Source organism: Rana temporaria, chromosome 6, assembly GCF_905171775.1.
Source record: "Rana temporaria chromosome 6, aRanTem1.1, whole genome shotgun sequence".
Taxonomy (NCBI): domain Eukaryota; kingdom Metazoa; phylum Chordata; class Amphibia; order Anura; family Ranidae; genus Rana; species Rana temporaria.
Window position 1 is genome coordinate 12859488 of NC_053494.1, and position 22181 is coordinate 12881668.

A 22181-nucleotide genomic window follows, 5' to 3' on the forward strand; every position below is an offset into this window, starting at 1 on the left:
CTAATCCTAGACCGGCTTCATAATTGTGACAACAGTGGACCATTACTGTCCAATATGAGTGTGACCACTTGTATACCAAACCATTATGGTAGAGTAAAAACGCAAGAAGACCATGGGGGGGGGGGGGGGCAGTTGTCACCCTGTAACAGTAAGTGGCTGAACAAAGACCTTAATGGCCAGATCACCAGGTGCTATTTTATTGAAAGATATATGAAAAGTTTGCATTGATTATATTTTTCTCAAGGTGGGTTTCCAGGTGGTTACAACAGTGGGCCAAAGTGAACCAGATAGAAAGTATAGGTGCCCCTCAGGCTCTTTGAAAGGTCCTCATCAAATGCCAACTGCTGGGAGTGTCGGCCTGGAATGGAGCTTGTCTGAGCTCCAGATGTCACCATGTAGCACACAGGTGTCAAACACAAGGCCCGCGAGCCAACTTCGGCCCTCCAGGCCATTTCATGTGGCCCTCGCACCTCTCATCCAGCCCTCCTCTGGTCCTCCTCCAGTCCCTTGCTTTCAGTATAAGGAAAGGGGGGTGCACTGTGATGTAAGGGAGAGTGGGGGACTCAACTTCTGATGGTGGGATGGCTCTTGACATCTAATGTAAGGGAAGGGGATGCGCTGGACATCTAATCTTACAGATACAACTGGCCCTTTTGAGGGCAATCATAATGCTGATGCGGCCCACAATGAAATTGAGTTTAACACCCCTGATGTAGCAGGAAAAGTATCCCATAAGCCCCACATTGCGGTTAGTCTTCTGTGAAAGAGTGTGTAGCAGTCTCAGTCGTTGGAGTCCTGACTGAGACTGTCACATACTCCTTTAGGCCAGGTTCACACCTATGCGAATTGAGTGCGGCTTAAACCGCATCTAATTCGCAGGACATTTCAAAATACATTGTTTTCAATGAGGCTGGTTCACATATGTGCGATGCATCCGCACTGCGTATTGTCTCCAAACCGCGTGCGGTTTTTATGTCTTGCGGTGCGGTTCAGGTGCGAATTCAGTCCCATTATCTTCTATGGGTACGTAGCTGAATTCGCAGATGTGTTCATTTCTCTGCAGTATTTGTCTCATTCAGTTCAATACAATTCTCCCCTCCCCCTCCCCTCTCCCAGGTCTCCAAATTCGCACCTGATCTGCAACTAAAATGCAGTTGATCTGCAGAACACCTTATAGAGAAATTCGCAAAGACAACAGAGCTCCAAAACGCAACGCACTAGTGTGATTCCGGCCTCACAGAAGACTTCCAGCAATGTGCGGCTTATGGGATACTTTTTCTGCTACAACAGTGGGCCATACCTATGTAAGAACAGCTTGAAAAGGACCTTCACGTCAGGATCACTAGATATTATTTTAATGAATGTTGCAGAAAATATTAAAAATTACTTTTACAATTGCATGTTAAAATGATTGTAAAGGATATTTTTTCTAAAATAACAAACATGTAATACTTACCTGCTCTGTGTAATGGTTTTGCATAGAACAGCCCCAATCCTTTTCCTGGGTCCCCCGCCAGCGCTCCTGGCTTCTTCCAACCGCCAAGTACCCCATAGCAAGCTAATTGCTATGGGGGCACTTGTGAATGCTTGCTCCCAAGCCGGCTCTGTGTGTCCAGAAGACATACAGAGCACTGCTCAGCCCCGCCCCACTCCCTCCTCATTGGCTGCCTCCCGCTGCAGCATCTGAGCCAATGAGGGTGGAAAGAGCTAACAAAGCCTCTGCTCTCATGCACATCGCTGGATCGAGAACGGGCTCAGGTAAGTTTAAGGGGACAAGAGGGCGGGCTGCTTGCAGAAGGTGTTTTACCTTAATGCAGAGAATGCATTAAATTAAAAACTTTCTGCCTTTGGAACCACTTTAAAGCTTATATGAGGTTATAACAAGTGGACATTTCTCCAAAGTAAGAACTTTTTTTCCCTTAGACAGTTGTCACAGGAAAAGGTCTCCCCATTGGAAGATCTCTCTTCTATTCCTGTTTGGATGATCACTCTAAAATGTTGCTTTTCCACCAACTTTAGAACCCATAACAACTTGTAGGCAGGTGCAGTCTACTTTCTCCACTGTAGGTGGTGCTCATCCGCAGCATCATTGCAATTGGAGAGGAAGTCAAGAATAACATGGTTCCTCTATGGTTTCCTGGGTCACTGGTGAAGCTATCCGATTGGATGCTGTAACAGGATGACCCGTGACACCCAGAGACTTTGTCAGGATGGGGGATACTCCTGTGTCAGCGTCACTGATAACTCTTGGGTCTGAGTCCACCCTGTGCCCTTTGGGCATGGGGTGGCAAGTGAATCATAATTCATGTATTACATGAGATGGGACATTAAAAATAGTTCATATTGCAGGATGTCTTGAGATATCACAAGTTGTTGGCTTATTCAATGTGGGGACACATTCTTTTGAAAGGTGTTAATTGCATAGACTCCTAAGATATTCCATTAACCATTGTGTAAGGCTGTAGAGGTGTTAATCCAGGTCTGCTCCCAGACCTCTAATTATGTATGCTAAATACTATTTATGTGTGGAATGTACTTGTCGGAGACAGAACGTCTGCCTAGGGAACTCAGTGTGTGATGGTGTTTTGTTTGTTATGCTGTTAATGAAGGAATGTGCAGTGATCAGATCATGATAATTATAGGCCGGCGCCGACACGTCTAGAATGTTTAGTAATTAGCCTTAGTGTGTGATTAGGGGGGTGGAGATCTCATTGTCCCTTTGAATACTGTCACATGATTGTAACTGCATAAAAAGCTGAGAAGAAACCATTAAAGTAGTCATTACATTTGAAACCAGAAGCACAGAGCTGTGTCTGGGGGGAATTCTTATGGATCGGGTCCTGTTGGTTGGAGTGTCGATAAGCTGTCTTGGATGGGATGGAAGGTCGTAAACGGTGGTGACCGTTACAGATGCTGTTACCACATGTGACTCTAGCAGCCAGCTTGGGTCAGACACAGCCTGTTTAAGGCCATGGCTCCCAGGTTTTGCAAACATTTTGTGAGTGGGTAGAGTAGGGACAGGTACCCCGCCTGGTATGGATGGAACTAGCAGCAGGGAAAAGTTCCTGATAAGCAGGACAAAAAAGTAGGGTTCGCAACCTCTCTGGAGATCTTTGTGCTTGGGCAAGAGACGGCTAGGCTGCATTCTGCCCCTCCTAACAGGTGCTGTCAGTTCGGCTGAAACCTGGTCTCTATATGCCCATAAGTGTTCCTGGTTGTTTGTTTTTGCATAATTTTAATACAAGTTCTTTCATCGCACTGATGCCGCGTACACACGACCGGTTTTCCCAACGAGAAAACTGCCTTTTTTTAGATTGGTCGTGAAAACCGGTCGTGTGTATGCTCCATAGCAGTTTTCCCAACTAGATAACTGCCTGCAAAAAAATTAGAACCTGGTCTATTTTTTCCCATCGTGTTTCCCATCAGTCTTTTTCTCATCGCGAAAAACCGCTCGGGTGTATGCTTTTCTGAGGGGAAAAAAATGTGCGTGCTCAGAATCAAGTATGAGATGGGGGGGCTCGTTCTGGTAAAACTAGCGTTTGTAATGGCGATAGCACATTCGTCACGCTGTAACAAACTGAAAAGCACAAGGCTGAAAAGCGCAAATTGTCTCTCACCAAACTTTTACTAACACGAGGATCAGCAAAAGCAGCCCAAAGGGTGGCGCCATTTGAATAGAACTTCCCCTTTATAGTGCCGTCGTATGTGTTGGACGCCACCGCGCTTTGGTCAAGCGTTTTTGTTGACTAACCGTGTGGATGCAAGGCAGGCTTGAGAGCAATCACGTCAGAAAAAACGTTGGGTCTTGGCATGTCAGGAAAACCGGACGTGTGTACAGGGCATCAGACTGTGTATGTTATTGCCGCCACAACGCGTTGCAGTCCACCTAGATCTGTCACCTGGACAAATAGGGAGGGTGTATCTCGCTACTGATACATGGGCAGCAATAAAGAGAGGTTTGAACCTTTACTACTAAATTAAAATAGAACAAAAAATTTGACATTATATACAAGACCCCAACACTTCCACATATCTGTCCTGCTATGAATGAGCATTGCTGAAGAGTATATGTATCCCACTTCATAAACTGTATCTGTGTTCCCTGCAGCCAAACCTCTACTATCCATACTTAACACGAAGGTCCACAGAAATACAGAGAAAACCCTGACCTGTACAGCCACTGGATTCTTCCCTCCAGATATCGGGATAACGTGGTACAGAAACAAAGAGGTCCTGAGAAATCCATTAATGGGAAAACCACAAATGTATGAAAATGGGACATACTATGTTGACAGCAATGTGACAATCACACCAACCGATGACGACCAGAACAAGACCTTCTCCTGTAGAGTCCAACATGACTCTCTACAAGAACCTCTGCAGAAGGACTACCTGCTCATCTTTGAAGGTATGAATAATCATCCCCTTCTCATTTCAGGGGGCAGCACAGTGGCTAAGTGATTAGCACTCCCACCAAGCAGCATTAGGGTTGTCAGTTTAAATCCCAACCACGGCACTACCTGCCTGGATATTACATGTTCTCCCTGTACCCGTGTGTGTTTCCTCCCGCGTTCCAAGTGAGTGAAAAAAGCCCTGGTGAGGGTCCTTAGATTGTAAGCTACTTGAGTGCAGGGACTGATGGGAATATGTAATATATATGTAAAGCACTGTGTAAACTGATAGCGCTATTTAAGTACCTGAAATTAAAAAAAATGATTACGTTTTTCCTGAACTGCATAGCAATTAAAGGGGTTGTAAAGGAATTTGTTTTCCCCCCTAAATAGCTTCCTTTACCTTAGTGCAGTCCTCCTTCACTTACCTCATCCTTCTATTTTGCTTTTAAATGTCCTTATTTCTTCTGAGAAATCCTCACTTCCTGTTCTTCTGTCTGTAACTCCACACAGTAATGCGAGGCTTTCTCCCTGGTGTGGAGAAAGCCTCTTGAGGGGGGAGGGGGCGAGCAGGTAAGTCAGGACACTCTCTACTTTGCAGATAGAGAAAGGAGCTGTGTGTTAGTGGGCGTCCTGACACTCCTGCTCGCCCCTCCCCCTCAAGAGGCTTTCTACACACCAGGAAGAAAGCCTTGCATTATCAATGTTTTTGGGGGACTTGTTGTTGATATAATTGGTCACATAATATAATAAAGGAATAATAGGATTTTATGGAAATCCTTAAAGAGGTTATAAAGGTAAAAAAAAAATCCGAAATAGCTTCCTTTACCTTAGTGCAGTCCTCCTTCACTTACCTCATCCTTCCATTTTGCTTTTAAATGTCCTAATTTCTTCTGAGAAATCCTCACTTCCTGTTCTTCTGTCTGTAACTCCACACAGTAATGAGAGGCTTTCTCCCTGGTGTGGAGAAAGCCTCTTGAGGGGGAGGGGGCAAGCAGGAGTGTCAAGACGCCCACTAACACACAGCTCCTTTCTCTATCTGCAAAGTAGAGAGTGTCCTGACCCTCCTGCTCGCCCCCTCCCCCCTTAAGAGGCTTTCTCCACACCAGGGAGAAAGCCTCGCATTACTGTGTGGAGTGACAGACAGAAGAACAGGAAGTGAGGATTTCTCAGAAGAAATAAGGACATTTAACCACTTAAGACCCGGACCACAATGCAGCTAAAGGACCTTGCCCCTTTTTACAATTCGGCACTGCGGCGCTTTAACTGACAATTGCGTGGTCGTGCGACGTGGCTCCAAAACAAAATTGGCGTCCTTTTTTCCCACAAATAGAGCTTTCTTTTGGTGGTATTTGATCACCTCTGCGGTTTTTATTTTTTTGCGCTATAAACAAAAATAGAGCGACAATTTTGAAAAAAAAATCAATATTTTTTACTTTTTGCTATAATAAATATCCCCCAAAACTATATACATTTTTGTTTTCCTCAGTTTAGGCCGATACGTATTCTTCTACCTATTTTTGGTAAAAAAAAATCGCAATAAGCGTTTATCGATTGGTTTGCGCAAAATTTATAGCGTTTACAAAATAGGGGATAGTTTTATTGCATTTTTATTAATTATTATTTTTTTACTACTAATGGCGGCGATCAGCGATTTTTTTTCGTGACTGCGACATTATAGCGGACACTTCGGACAATTTTGACACATTTTTGGGACCATTGTCATTTTCACAGCAAACAATGCATTTAAAAAAAAAAGCATTGTTTACTGTGAAAATGACAGTTGCAGTTTGGGAGTTAACCACAGGGGGCGCTGAAGGAGTTATGTTTCACCTAGTGTGTGTTTACAACTGTAGGGGGGTGTGGCTGTAGGTCTGATGTCATCTATTGTGTCTCCCTATAAAGGGGATGACTCGATCGATGCAGCCGCCACAGTGAAGAACGGGGAAGCCCACGGCTGGGTACATGTACAGGACGTACCTGTATGTACATGTGCCCAGCCGTGCCATTTTGCTGACATATATGTGCATATATGTGCAGGAGGCGGTCCTTAAGTGGTTAAAAGCAAAATGGAAGGATGAGGTAAGTGAAGGAGGACTGCACTGAGGTAAAGGAAGCTATTTAGGATTTTTTTTTTTTACCTTTACAACCCCTTTAACATTCACCTTTAGATCAATATGATTTCTATATTAGTAACTTCTCTATAATTAAATATGGACAAAATATTTCAAAGCTAACACTGGTGTTTTTTCTTTTGGGAGGGAAGGGGGGGGGGTTTTGGGTACTGAGATTGTTCTTTCATTTCTTCCAACTTTTCTCTCTGATGCTCAGCCCTACCCAAGGCTTGTGAACCTCCTATATGAATGATATGTTAAGAAAACATCCTATTTTCTTTAATCATTATCTTATTTTACAGATATAGAGGTGGACCAATCCTTATCCAGTGTGGTCATTGCGATCTGTATTGTTCTGCCTTTGGCAATAATCATATTTGGGATTGTAATTTTTTCCCTGAAGCAAAAAAACAGAAAAAAAGGTAATACACATTAAAACTCTGCAAATTGTTGTACTTACAGGTATGAAAAATATATTAATGTATAATGTGTCCTTACTGAATGTTTATGTTACCAAAGGCATATTATAATTTGCCTGTAAGTAATAGCTGAACGCCAGATGTGGTTCTTGTTGCAAAGTTATATTTGTTTAGCAGTGTAAATTTCATCGCCAATTTTTTTTTTTTGTAGACTAAGGGCCAGATTCTCAGTGGAGATACGCCGTCGTATCTCTGAGTTATCCCGTCGTATCTATGCGCCTGATTCTTAGGCCCCGTACACACGATAGAATCTATCCGCAGATAAATCCCAGCAAATGGGTTTCTGCGGATAGATCCTATGGTGTGTACACGCCAGCGGATCTGTTTCCGCGGAGAAATCTCCTCTGGGATGGATTCCAGCAGATCGGATATTTGCTGACATGCTCAACAAATCTATCTGCTGGAATCCATTCCAACGGATGGATCCGCTCGTCTGTACAGACTTACCGGATCCATCCGTCCAAAGGGATTCCCCGCACGCGTCGTAATGATTTGACGCATGCGTGGAATTCCTTATATGACAGCGTCGCGCCCGTCGCCGCGTCATAATCGCGGCGACAGCGCGACACGTCATCGGCAGAGGATTTCCGCGCGGATTTCAATGGGATGGTGTGTACACTCCATCCCATCGAAATCAGCGGATTTCTTTGAGAGGATTTATCCGTGGAAACGGTCCGCTGGACCGTATCTGCGGATAAATCCTCTCGTGTGTATGGGGCCTTAGAATCAGTTACGCATAGATATCTATTAGATCCGACAGGCGTAAGTCTCTTACGTCGTCGGATCGTAACTGCATATTTACGCTGGCCGCTAGGGGTGTATACGCTGATTTACGGGTCAAAATATGTAAATCAGCTAGATATGCGAATTCACAAACGTACGCCCGGCCGACGCAGTAAAGTTACGCCGTTTACGTTAGGCTTTTCCCGGCGTATAGTTACCCCTGCTATATGGTGGCGTAAGTGCGGCGTACCAATGTTAAGTATGGCCGTCGTTCTCGCGACGAAATTTGAAAATTTTACATCGTTTGCGTTAACTCGTCCGTGAATGGGGCTGGACGTAATTTACGTTCACGTCAAAACCAATACGTCCTTGCGGCGTATTAGGAGCAATGTACACTGGGAGATTTCCACGGACGGCGCATGCACCGTTCGGGAAAAACGTCAATCACGTCGGGTCACAGAACATTTACATAAAACACGCCCCCCTGTTCCAAATTTGAATTAGTCGGGCTTACGCCGGCCGATTTACGCTACGCCGCCGCAACTTATGGAGCAAGTGCTTTGAGAATACAGCACTTGCCCGTCTAAGTTGCGGAGGCGTAACGTAAATCGGATACGTTACGCCGCCGCAAAGATACGCCGATCTACGATAATCTGGCCCTAAATTAATATATTTTTATGCTACTAGAACTAACACAATTGAGATGACTAAAATAGCACTGAAACTAAAATGGCCTTTTAATCAAAAGACTAATGCCCCGTACACACAACCGGTTTTCCCGTTGGAAAAAGTCAGGTGAGAGCTTTTGGCCGGGAATCCTGACCGTGTGTATGCTCCATCAGACTTTTTCCAACAGGAAAACTGCCGAAAAAAAAAAAGAGCAGGATCTCTTTTTTCCCGTCAGGAAAAAAACCTAGCGGGAAAACCGTTCTTCTGTATGCTTTTCCGATGCGCAAAAAAAAACACGCATGCTCGGAAACAAAATTAAGCATAGAACTTAATTTTCTTGGCTCGTCGTAGTCTTTTATGTCACCGCGTTCTTGGCAGTCAAAAGTTCACCGAACTCTTGTGTGACAGTGTGTATGCAAGGCAGGCTTGAGAGGAATTCTGTCGGAAAAAGCATCAGTTTTTTTTTCGACAGGAAAATCGGTCGTGTGCATCAGACTAAATTGAAATTTGACATCAACACCGAACTACTAAATAAGAAAATGAAGGGGGCATCTACTAAGCTGCTAAAAGAAAAAAAAATTAAGTAAGAGGCTTTTCTTATTTTTTTGTTGGTAATATATTCAGGTAATATGTGCAATGGCAAAACAAAAGAGAAAATTCTTCTGGACAGCCGAACTCTGAACAAAAGTTGCCTTTATTGTAAAAATCCAAGATAGAAAAACAGCACTACATGTCACAGCATACCGGCAGAGCTGACGCGTTTCACACTGTATTTAGTGTTTAATCATAGCTTGTGCAATGGCATTACAGCCAATAGAGTTTACAGTTTTTCGTTTTTTTTATATTTTCATATTGCACTTCTGCTGGTCAAAAAACAATATTTTTGTTTGTTTATTGTTTTTTTTTTTTTATAAAAACTTAAAGTGGTTGTAAACCCTTATTTGTCACTTTTACCTACAGGTGAGCCTATAATAAGGCTTACCTGTAGGTATCAAGAATATCTCCTAAACCTGTACGGTTTAGGAGATATTCCCCCCGCAATGCGCCGCTGATTGCAGCGGCGCATGTGCAGGGGGGATCCTCGGCTAAAGGACCGGCAGCCGCCGGACCTTGCCGAATTTTTTTGAGTGACGTCATCGCCGCTCCAGCCAATCACAGCGCTGGAGCGGCGATACCCGGAAGACACGCCGGAGCAAGATGACATCTCGCTCGGCGTGAACCAGGTAAGTGTTCCTCACCTCGTTCCGAGGTAAGTATTTCATAATCAGCCAGTATGCGGTGCATACTAACTGATTATGCCTTTTGCCTTGCAGGTTTCAACAACAAAAAAAAAAAGTTTATGCGGTTTACAACCGCTTTAATATACACAATGAATCTGTGTCTGTAGTGCGTTTTCAAACCTTAATACCAGAAATAATAACATGTTATTAGATTTTTACTCCAGGTGTATATAATGAGTTTGGCAATTCTAAAGAAATTATTAAATAATGCATTCAAATTTGACTTATCCCATTAGATTTTAGTCAACTAAAATACGACTAAAACAATTCAGATGACTAAAATACGACTAAAACTAAAATGGCATTTTAGTCAAAAGACTTTAACTAAAACGAAATAAAAATTTGATATCAAAATTAACACTGTTGGGCAGAGCAGTTGCCCCACTGCATACTGACTACAGGGGCACCACCATTCACAGAATTCTTTGTATTTGTTTCCATTAATTGGATGAGGTGGAGATTGTGACGTCCTCTCCATCTAATCCAGTTAGAGAATGCCTTGTAGTCATAAAAAAACAAAAAAAAACAAGGTGTTCTATGAAAGGTTGCTGTGCCGAGCAAGGCATCCCCCTGTGTTTACTATGCAGAAGGGTAGCCTCTTGGTACAGGACGCAAAAGACTGCAGGAATCACTGTAGTAATGCCAACTACTACAGCGATGCTCCACTTCCACAATGGTCTCTTGGGTATAGAATATGGGCACACACATTGGCCCAAGCTAAACAAAAGTAACTTTGCAATAAAAACCATACCTGATATTCAGCTTTATTTTCTATCTTGAGTCAATCAGTAATTAAAGCTAAAGCTGACAACCTGAAGATTTAGGGGCAGATCCACGTACAGCGGCGCATATTTCCGCCGGGCGTAGCGTATCTAAGATACACTACGGCGCCGTAAGTTACTTTTTTTTCTCGAATCCTCAAAGAATGTGCGCCGTAAGTTACGGCGGCGTAGTGTATCTTTGGCGGCGTAAAGGCGGCGCAATTCAAATCAATGCGATGGGGGCGGGTTTTATGTAAATACATCGTGACCCGACGTAAACGCCATTTTTTTGAACGGCGCATGCGCCGTCCGTGGGGGTATCCCAGTGCGCATGCTCGAAATTAAACCGGAACAAGCCAATGCTTACGACGGTGACGTCATTCTACGCAAATCCCTATTCGCGAACAACTTACGCAAACAACGTAAAAAATTCAAATTTCGACGCGGGAACGATGGCCATACTTAACATTGAGTACGCCACCATATAGAAGCTTTAACTATACGCCGGAAAAAGCCGAACGCAAACGACGTAAAAAAATGCGCCGCCCGGATGGACATTCGTGGATCGCCGTATCTAGCTAATTTGCATTCTTGACGCGGAATTCGACGGAAACGCCACCTAGCGGAAAAATGCACCTACGATCCGACGGCGTACTAAGGCCCCGTACACACGACCAAACATGTATGCTGAAACTGGTCCGCGGGCCAGTTTCAGCATACATGTTCGGTCGTGTGTAGGCGCGAGCGGGCCGAATTCCAGCAAACATTTGCCCGCCGGGCCTTTTCCCAGCAGACAAATATTCCTGGACGTGTTTTAAAACCGTCCGCTGGAATCCTGCCCGCTCGGACATGTACGGTCGTCAGTACAGACCTACCGTACATGTCCGAGCGCCCGCCGTCCCTCGCATGCGTCGAATGACTTTGACGCATGCGTGAAAGCCTTTAAATGGCAGGCCCGCCCACGTCGCCGCGTCATCATCGCGACGACGCGGACACGCCCCGCGTAATGTTTACGCGCGGACTTCTGTACGATGGTTAGTACAACCATCGTACAGAAGCCCTCTGGCAGGCATGTACGGTGAAAATGGTCCGACGGACTGGTTTCACCGTACATGTTTGCTCGTGAGTACCCGGCCTAAGACGTACGCCAGTCGGATCGAGCCCGCATTCCGTCGTATCTTGTTTTGTGGATACAAAACAAAGATACGACGCGGGAACTTTGAAATTATGCCGGCGTATCAAGAGATACGCCGGCGTAATTCTTCTGTGGATCTGGCCCAATGTATTTTATGTGATCACTCACTGGTAATGAAATTCCGAATCAGGAAGATCTCATGTCTCTGATAGGTGGGCAGCTTTAGTATAAATTAAGCTGAATTCAAGATCAACCTTTCCTGAGAGCTCATACTGTTTCTAAATAACAAAAATACATATTTTACATTACAGTCTTTTGAGAAAATTTGGAAATATCAGAAGTGATTTTTCCAACTATAGAATCATCTTGTGCTGAATGGATCATGCAAATGGTGTGGGGCAACGTTGACCAGATGATGACCAAGGTTTCTTGTATCAATTTATTGGTCCCTGGTGTGTTAAAGTGGTTTTAAACCTCAGACATTAAATATGAACAAAGTATATCCCTCTATAGAATGTACTTGTCTCACTCTAGAGCACTAAAGCCTCGTACACACGGCCGAGAATCCCGTCGTAAAAAAAAAGTTTTTCTTGACGGGATTCTTGTCTAGCTTTCCTTGCGTACACACTGTCAAGCCAAAATCTCGTCGTTCTCAAACGGGGTGACGTACAACACGTACAACGGCACTATAAAGGGGAAGTTCCATTCGACTGGCGCCACCCTTGGGGCTGCTTTTGCTAATCTCATGTTACCGCGTGTTAGTAAAAGTTTGGTGAGGGACGATTCGCGCTTTTCAGTCTGTTACAGCGTGACGAATGTGCTATCTCCATTACAAACGCTACTTTTACCAAAGGTGCGCTCCCGTCTCATACTTGATTCTGACCATACGTGGGTTTTTAAGACTTGGAAAAGCATACACACAAACGTTTTTTTCGTCGTAAACCAGCCTGACGAGAATCACGATGAGAAAATTGAGACTCCCGATGAGAAAATAGAGAGCAGGTTCTCTTTTTTTCTCGTCAAGATTCACGACAGTTTTCTCGACGAGAAACCATACACACGAACGGTTTTCTCGGCAAAAAGCTCTGCCAGCAGTTTTCTTGTCGTGAAAACGAGCGTGTGTACGAGGCTTCAGTGTAATTTCTGTCCACTGTCTCGTTCCTCTGCTATCACCATGAGTCACTTCTGATGACTTGTCCTGACACCAAGAGAAAAATGGTGACAGGGGAGGAACCTCCAGCAGATTGACAGCCTCAGATGTGTTCCTGTGTGAAGGAGGGTGTGTCCCTTCCCACCAATCAGCTCTCAGAGCTCTCGTCACTGATGTAATGTTACCTCTCTGCCCCCTGCTTGTCAGAGTGGAGAAATCCTGTGTAAATTCTGCACTTTGAATGGATTTAAGAGAAAGATGGCAAACAGGGAGAACTTATGTAGGAGAATTTGTTTCATATCTGTATATCACCTTGGGCCAGTCACTTCACTAGATATATGTAAGGGTTTACCATCACTTTAAGTCATCTTGGTGTCCTTGCAGGCTTGCTTAATTATCAATATTTAAAGTGGGATTCCACCCGCAATTTTTTTTAAAAAAACGTCAGCAGCTACTAACAGTGTAGCTGCTGACTTTTAATAAGGACACTTACCTGTCCTACTCGCCCACGCTGATGGCCCCCCCAATGCTGATCCCTCGATCGCCATTCACACTGACCTTACGGCTTCACTGCCCGTTTCCTACTGCGTTCTCGTGCCGGCTTGTGAATGGGCGGCTGCTCTCTGGGACTACACACAGTTCCCAGAAAGCAGCGCGCCCCATTCACTAGAAGAAGATGAAGAAGACAGACCGCAGAGGCAGATTACGGACTTCCACATAGCAACAGGTTTTTCGGGAGAGTATAAAAAAAAAATTTCAATTTGTTTTTAGGATTTTTGGGCTAAACTATTTTTTCTCACTGGAACTCCACTTTAAGTTATAATGTGTCAATTTGGGAACGTTTGTATAGTTGGAAAACATAAGAGCTGGAATTTTCATGTAAAGAAACAAATAACGAGCGCATTCTTAATCAATGAATTTGCAGATATAGAAGTTTTTGCAGTAATGGACATTGAAGGTCCTTCCAAGCTGATTGCTGGAGAAGAAACATCTCTATACTGTAGAGCCACCAATTGCCCAGAGAACACGAGTGTGACTTGGCTGGAGAAGAGAGGAGGAGAAGTCTGTGAGATCCCAGAGTCCCATGGAGGAGATAAGGAGGAAGAGGAGAGACTGATGGACACAGAGTATGGGGTCATATCATGCAGAGAGGGACCTAACCTCACATCTTCACTGACGTTTAGACCCAACGTGACCAATCACAAAGATGTGACCTTCATCTGTAGATATAGTCGTGGGAAAGAGAAGAAAGAGAAAACATTTCACTGCGGAGATATTTATGGTGAGGACTCTCTATTAATACATCCATGGATATTGTTGTGTACTAATGATGTGATCATGTAAAAACTGTACAAATACCATCCAATCACCAATATTTACAGCTCATGTTGTTTTTAATAGGGTCATGTGACTCAAAACAAAATAACTTAAAGTGGAGGTTCCCCCTAAAAAAAAATTCTAACAATACATTTGGAAGACTGCTTACACTGCGGGTATGCTGGCTTTTTTTTTTTTCTTCGTACATACCTCAATATCGCCGTTTCATCCCTCGGCTTCCGGGTATGATTCTTGTGGGGCTGGGCTTTCCTAGTTGATTGACGTTCCTCCGACCGACACATACTTGACGTCGCGACTTTCCGAAAGAAGCCGAACGTCGCTGCGCAGGCGCCATATAGAGCCGAGTATTAGAAACGTCAATCAACTAGGAACGCCCAGTCCAGCAAGAATTATACCCGGAAGCCGAGGGATGAAACGGCGATAACGAGGTATGTACGATAAAAAAAACACAGCATACCCGCAGTGTAATCAGTCTTCTCAATGTATTGTTAGAATTTTTTTTTAGGGGGAACCTCCACTTTAAGTGAAACTACCCTTTACCATGGGGTCTATGTGTAAAAAATTGTATGCCCACAGCCGCCACAAATAATCATTGTAATTTGACGAATAGGTTAATTTCTTATGATCGTAAGCTCCATCTAGTGGTCATAATACAGTATTTTCCTAACTGAGGTATTTAAAGGGGGTTGTAAAGGTTCGATTTTTATTTTGTAAATAGGTTCGTTTAAGCTAGTGCATTGTTGGTTCGCTTACCCTTTCCTTCGATTTCCCTTCTAAATGTTTTTTTCCTTTGTCTGAATTTCTCACTTTCTGTTCCTCCTCAGTAAGCTGTTCTGACTGACTTTCCACTGCTCGGATGATGATGGAAAGCTTACTGAGGAGGAACAGGAAGTGAGAAATTCAGACAAAGAAAAAAAACATTTAGAAGGGAAATGGAAGGAAAAGGTAAGTGAACCAACAATGCACGAGCTTAAAGGAACCTATTTAGAAAATTAAAAAAACGAACCTTTACAACCCCTTTAAGAAAAATACTGCACAATCACTGTGCAAATTCAAAAATGGAGGGAGAAGGGGAGGTAACAAACCTCTGGACTTTTAAGGTGTTAAGTAGGGTTGTCCCGATACCGATACTAGTATCGGTATAGGGACCGATACCAAGCATTTGCCCGAGTACTTCACCCGATACTTGTACAGTCAGCGGTGATCAGTGCGTGGGGAAGTTACAAGCACAGATCACCGCTGATTTTAAAGCAGCTGAAAGCCGCCGTGTATCCCGCCATGTGTATACCGTGTATGCCGCCGTGTGTATCCCGTGTATGCCGCCGTGTTTCTCTCCCCTTCGGTGCTCTTCCTCCACCCCCTGGAACTGTCAGGATGGAGAGCGGGGTAGGAGACGGTAAATCCGGCTCCTTACTGCTCCAAATGAGCAGAGTCAGTGATCCATTCATTCAGTATGTCCATTCACATAACTGAAATATTGTAACCTGTGTTTACAAATGTTTCAGTTTATGAATGAAGAGAAGACGCTCTCTTCACTCCATTCATTTTCAGCGCAGCTGATGCTGCTGAGAAAGGGACAGGGGAACATGTGTCCCTAGTCCCTTTCTCTGTCTCAAAGGGAAGATGTCAGAGGTCTGTTAAGACCCCTGATATCTCACCAAAGCCCCCGCAACAGGGCTGAAAAAATAAATAAAAAAATAAAGAATAAAAAAACAAAAGAATAAAAAAAATGATTGTAGAAAATGAAAAAATTTAAGAAAAAACACACTGACACGGTCCACCCCCCCCCCCCCCCTTAAAAAAAAGAAAGCATTATAAATAAAAAAAAATTAAAATTAAAAACCGCACACTTTTTTCCCCTTAAAATAAGGGGGAAATCGTGGGTGCGCGATATACGCCGATCCCCGCTTCCCGCGCTGTGTTTGAACGCCGCCGCCGACATATACAGAGCGCAGTACACTCGGCCAGGCTCGGCTCCTCTCGCGGTCACGCCCTGTACCGCCTCCTAGCCTTTATGCGAGAGGAGCCGAGCGTGCCCGAGTGTACTGCGCTCGGTATATGTCGGCGGCGGCGTTCAAACACAGCGTAGGAAGCGGGGATCGGCTCAAAAACAGCGCGGGAGAAGCGGGGAGGACACCACGAGGTCGCAGACGGACGCCGGACTGGACAAGGCCGCCGATGGACGCCGGGCAAGACACCGACGAGGGGCATTCAAACTGTAAGTATTTTCTTTTTTTCAGGAAATTTCCATTCCAGGTTGGGGATGCGCGCTATACACCGGGGGGGGCGCTATACGAAGATAAATACGGTATATATTGACTTAGAGCAGCTCTGGTAAGGTTCACGTCTCTCCCTGTACCCATATATTTTCTATGCCCTATAATTGACATTTTGACATATAATATTTGTATGCTTTACATAAGCCAACACATTTGTTTCACATGTTTTTGTGTAAACCAATATCAACATGAGCATTCATTTCAAATTTTTTGTTGAGCAAATGTCACAGTTTTACAGGACAGAAATGTAGAATGAAATCCCTGACATGTTTCTCCTATTAATTCAGCACGTTTGGCTTCTTGGGCACAGTCAGTCGTTATTGGGGTGTGGTAATATTTGAACCCACTATAGGCCACACTTTGAGGATATAGGATCCATATGCATATAATTGATGTAATTTAATGTAATTAACATACTGTCTGATTTATTGATTGTGATATATGTGTATTTGTGTTTGCTTTTTTAGAAGGCTTGTACCTCTCATCAGACAGTTTCCCTTGAAGAAGCCAGATTTATGGGCAAAACATGTTGGGAATTTCATTCTACCATGCTGTCCTGAAAAACTTGCCATTTCTATACAATTTATCCCTTTTTTTATTTTGTTATTCAAAATTAAAATATTTTTAATAATAATATATTTGATATATTCTTTTTCTGCACCTTAAAAATCCCATAATCACTGTTGTTCACCTGTCTTACTTTGTAAAAAAGAATTTGTAAATAGACCTTTATGAGATTTAGTCTTATAACAGACTACACAGGTATAGATATTTACATTCTTCATGTCAAAAATATTTTACTCATCATGTTTATGTCATATCATTTCAGCTAAGCCTCAGCTTGTACAGTCGATATCAAGAAGTTTAATTGTCTCAGGAGTGCTGAAATATTTGGTCACTCTGGAGAATTTTTACCCCAAAAATATCACAATCAGATGGACACGGGGAATAGGGGAGCCACAAGAAGCCTTACCATCCAGGGAGACATTCACAGATAATCCTGATGGGACATCTAATGTGTACAGTGAGGTGAAAATTCCCGAGGAGCACCTGAAGGATCCAGAATTCAGAGTACGGGTGAGCTGGGAACATGAATCTCTGGACACACCGGGATATAAGGATCTTTCTATCAGAGACTCAGGTGAGTTACATGAGGTTGTTACCAACTAATATAGATCTGTCAGCCAGAATCTATAAAAAAAGGGGCCTTTCTGTATAGTCAATAGACAGTAATATTGAACAGGAAATAATCATCACCCTTATCTACACACTATTAGATTTTCTGCAGATTTTTGTCTTCAGATTTACCGAAACCATATAATATGAGGCCAAGCCTTAAAGCGGTTGTAAAGGAAAACATTTTTTTCCTTTAAAATAACAAACATGTAATAGTTACCTCCACTGTGCAGTTCGTTTTGCACAGAGTGGCCCCGATCCACGTCTTCTGGGGTCCCTCGGCGACTGTCTCTGGTCCTCCCCGCAATTACTCACCACAGTCATGCGAGAGCTTGCATGGTGGCCATAGCCGCTCACTGTATCACTCGGCCCCGCCCCTCGGCGCTGGCAATGGATACATGGTTCTACTTACTCTGACGGCAATGATCTTGACCTTGTTTCCTCCCACCTACGCACTCCGTGCAACCTCTCCAACTATACTTTCCCTCTCTCTGACTCAGGGGCGGAACTACCGCCATAGCGACCCGCGCAGGCGCTATGGGGCCCGCAGCCGAGTGGGGCCCAATGAGGATGAGGAATGTAAGTTTATTGTTGAGCCTCCCAGGCCCCCCGAGTCTGGCCATGTCCCGATACACGCAGCCGCATACAGCAGGAGGCAGGAGCAGAGAGCATACAGTATACTGCATACTCTCTGACTCAGGGGCGGAACTAGCGCCATAGCGACCCACGTGGGCGCTATGGGGCCCACGGTTGAGAGGGGCCCAGTGAGGATGAGGAATGTAAGTTTACTGTTGAGCCTCCCAGGCCCCGCGAGTCCGGCCATGTCCCGACACACGCAGTCGCATACAGCAGGAGGCAGGAGCAGAGAGCATAATGGGTGGGAGCAGAGTGGGCGGGGCAGAACGCTTGAGCGCGCCTGTGAAGGGACATCGTTTTCGGCACATGAGGAGGCTCTGGAGTCTGGACAGGAGGTAGGAAGGGAGTGGGAGACTGTCATCTGTTTTGCTATTTTTGTGAAGAAAATGTTTGCTTTATTTCTTTATTAGAATAATTTCACCACAAAGAGAGGGGGAGCAAAGCCAGGTTTAAGGGTGCAGATGTTAATAAGACCTTAAGAATAAAGTTGATCAAACTACCATTAGGGCCACTGTTAATCATTGCTGTCTTATTTTTACCCTATTTGTCTTGTATTTACACATAAGTTTAATCAGAAACAGATATTGGTTGGAAGGCATGGAGGTCAGCAATGTGTGTCCTTCAGGGGCTGCATACAGTATACTGCATACTTTGTTGTTTGAAGTTAATCTAAGCTGTTGCCTGGGTCCTGTGCCACATGGGTGTGGTCATCTGTTGTTCAATGGCATTAGTTCATTTTGCCATCTCTCCCCTTCTCTTCTCTGTCGCTGACCACTTCTATGGCATAATCTCACCCCTGTCCTGCCTCTGTCTACCACACTTCACTGTCATCCTCTCTGGACACACTGGCCCGCTCACTACACACATAATCAAACACAACCTTGGCAAACAGATGATTCCAGAAGTCTGAAAAAACATAGCCGCACTCTTGAGGGCCTGTGGCATAAGACCAAGTCTCAGAAAGGTTTCAAGCAATATAAATCTGTCCTCCAAACGTACAATTCCTACCTCCACACTGCCAAGCAGACCTATTTTATCACTCTCATTAACAATTTATCATCCCGTCCCTCGTCAACTCTTCTCTACCTTCTACTCTCTACTTCGTCCTCCACTGCCTCCACCCACCAACTCACTCACTGACTAGGAGATTGCCAGTCACTTCCAAGATAAGATTGATATCATTTGTGAAGGGATCTCCACTGTACAGATACCCTCTCTGCTTAAAGCGGGGGTTCACTCTATAAACCCAAAAAAAAAAAAAAATGTTTCTTCTACCATAAAATCAGGCATTGTAGCGCGAGCTACAGTATGCCTGTCCCGATTTTTTTTATCCCCGTACTCACCGTGTACTCGTACATCGAAGATACCGACTCCCCTCGGGGAATGGGCGTGCCTATGAAGACGGAGGATGATTGACGGCCGGCTCTGGCGCGTCACGCTTCTCCGGAAATAGCCGAAATAGGCTTGGCTCTTCACGGCGTCTGCGCATAGCCTGTGCGCAGGCGCCGTGAAGAGCCGAGACCTACTCCGGCTGTCTTCGGGGAGAGTGACGTGCCAGGGCCGGCCGTCAATCATCCTCCCTCTCCATAGGCACGCCCATTCCCCGCGGGAGCCGAAATCTATAATGTACGAGTACACAGTGAGTACGGGAGTAAAAAAATCGGGACAGGCATACTGTAGCTCGCGCTACAATGCCTGTCTCGATGGTAAAATCGTGTCACTGAGGGTGAACCACCGCTTTAACACAGAGGGCCATATTCTCAGTGAAGTTACGATGGAGTAAGTCAGATACTCCATCGTAACTCCCTTTTTTGGCCAGTGTATCTATGCTCCTGATTCTCAGAATCATTTTTGCATAGATACACTTAAGATCCGCCATCTGTAAGTCACTTACACTGGCGGATCTTAAATGCAATGACGCCGGCCGCCGCTAGATGGCATTTACGTGAAGGAGTCATTTGCATATGCAAATGATCCTTCTACGCCGATTCGCGAACGAGTTCGCGTCGTGTAACCGTCGCTAACGTCGTTTGCGTAAGCGGAAATTTAGTCCTGCTATATGGAGGATTAAATTTCCGCAAGTCTCGCGTAGGCCATGTTACGGATGGCGTCGGGTCCCCGTCGTGTTTTTTCGTCGGGTACGTCGTTTACGTAAGTCGTTCTTGAATACGACTTTACGTCAATGACGCACACGTCGGCGTCATTGACGTTTTACGCCGAGAACTGGAGCATGCGCACTGGGCTTTTTGCAGCCCGGCGCATGCCCAGTTCTTTCGCATCGGGGGCGCGCTTCATTTGAATAGAAGACGCCCCCTTGGAGATCCGCCAGGCTACGCCGGGACACTTACACTCCGCTGTCCCAACTTATGGATCAAGTGTTTGGGGAATACAACACCTGCTCCAGTAAGTTGGGACAGCGGAGTGTAAGTGCCCTAAGCGCAGCAGGCGGATATTTTTCGAGAATATGGCCCTCAATGTCCACAGGTACAATCATTACTTCCCTCATTCAACCGCACCACTATTCACAAGGTTGCTATACTTTGTAACATCCCTCTGGACCCTGTTCCTTCACAAATGCTATGTTCACCCTCAGGCTTTATTCTACACTCTCTAACTCACATCTGCAATCCCCCCCCCTCTCTGGCATATTCCCCAACACTCTAAAACATGCACTAGTCACCCCCATCCTTTAAAAGCCCTCACTGGACCCCACCAATCTTAACAACCTACGCCCCAGCTACTTTCTCCCCTTTTTATCCAAACTTTTTAAACGTCTGGTTTACAACCAACTTGCGACCACCCTCCCTGAATAACATCCTTGAAGCCCTTCAGTCTGGATTTTGCCCTCAACACTCCACAGAAACCGCCCTCCTAAAACTAACAAACAATCTTCTAATGGCCAAAACCAATGGACACTATTGTGTACTCCTACACCTTTCTGCTGCCTTTTATATGGTTGACCACCCTATTCTCCTTAAAAAACTCCATGCCTTTGGTCTCCGTGACTGTATTCGCTGGTTCTCTCCCTACTAATCCAACCACATTACTTACAAATCTACCTCCTCCTCCTCGTCTTTTCCTTTCTCTGTCGGGGTCTCCCAAGGTTCGGTTTTTGGACCTCACCTATTCAGGATCTACATGTAGCGCCCCCCTACTTTCAGTATGGGCACTACACTAAAGTTAGTGGGGAATGGGAGAGTTACCTTGCTCCCATTCACTATTTGTTTAAATTTCTGGGACTTCTGTCATTCCAGAAATGCCCGCTGTGGTCCAGGGATGCAATATCATCCCTGGCCGGCAGTTGGCGCCGGGGGGATTCTGGCAGAGAAAGTTTTCCCCAGCAGCCAATTGGAGAAGTTTCTTCCTCGCGGGGCATGCTGGGGAGGAGTATATCTGTGACAGGTGTCATGTGTTCTAAAATCTTTGCGGGGTCCCGTTCCAGGTGTGGCATCCACCTTCAGGGTGCGTGCATCCATGGACCCCGCCGGCGTGGCCTACCTGGCCAGAGTTGCAGTCTACGAAAACCCTCATCCGGAGATACAAGGGGACCCCAGTGACTTGCTGGGTTCCCGGTTCTATTGAAGGGATCCCAGGCTGAGAGCCGCGCAATTGGGGAGTCGGTTTTAGGGGTGACCCGGAGGCAGGTCGTCCAACAGAGCCTGGACAAACCAATTAGGGATCCGGTGACCAGAGTACTGACCGGTATGTTGCTGTCATCTGGTGACCAATGCAGAAATCTACTGGGAGGATTGCTCTATTCATTTACCTAGCTCAGTTATGGTCCTTGGCCCGTGAGACAGGCCCGCATCCTCCCAGAAATCCTGAGTGACGCCTTGGCTACCAGACTTGTGAGAAGGGAGTCTGTCTGGGGGCACTTTACCCACTCAGATGGAGTGGCGACGTGTTACAAGTTGGTACTAAACAGAGCAGTACTGACTGCTCCATTTAATATCCAGGCCTGATACTGCAAAGTTCTCTCCTCCCTTTCTTCATCAACCTTGACCTTCCTAACTGATGTTGATGTTGGCCGTGTTGGGCCTGGGAAATAAA

General features: G+C 45.0%; 1 protein-coding gene across 1 annotated transcript in view; it reads left to right on the forward strand.

Annotated features, from left to right (window-relative positions):
* Positions 1–22181, forward strand: part of LOC120943119 — a 44949-nt gene that overhangs the window by 17903 nt on the left and 4865 nt on the right. The window contains exons 3-6 of the mRNA XM_040356239.1: positions 4109–4408; positions 6808–6927; positions 13628–13984; positions 17149–17460. Coding sequence (XP_040212173.1) covers positions 4109–4408; positions 6808–6927; positions 13628–13984; positions 17149–17460 — 1089 coding nt within the window. The remainder of the gene's footprint in view (positions 1–4108; positions 4409–6807; positions 6928–13627; positions 13985–17148; positions 17461–22181) is intronic.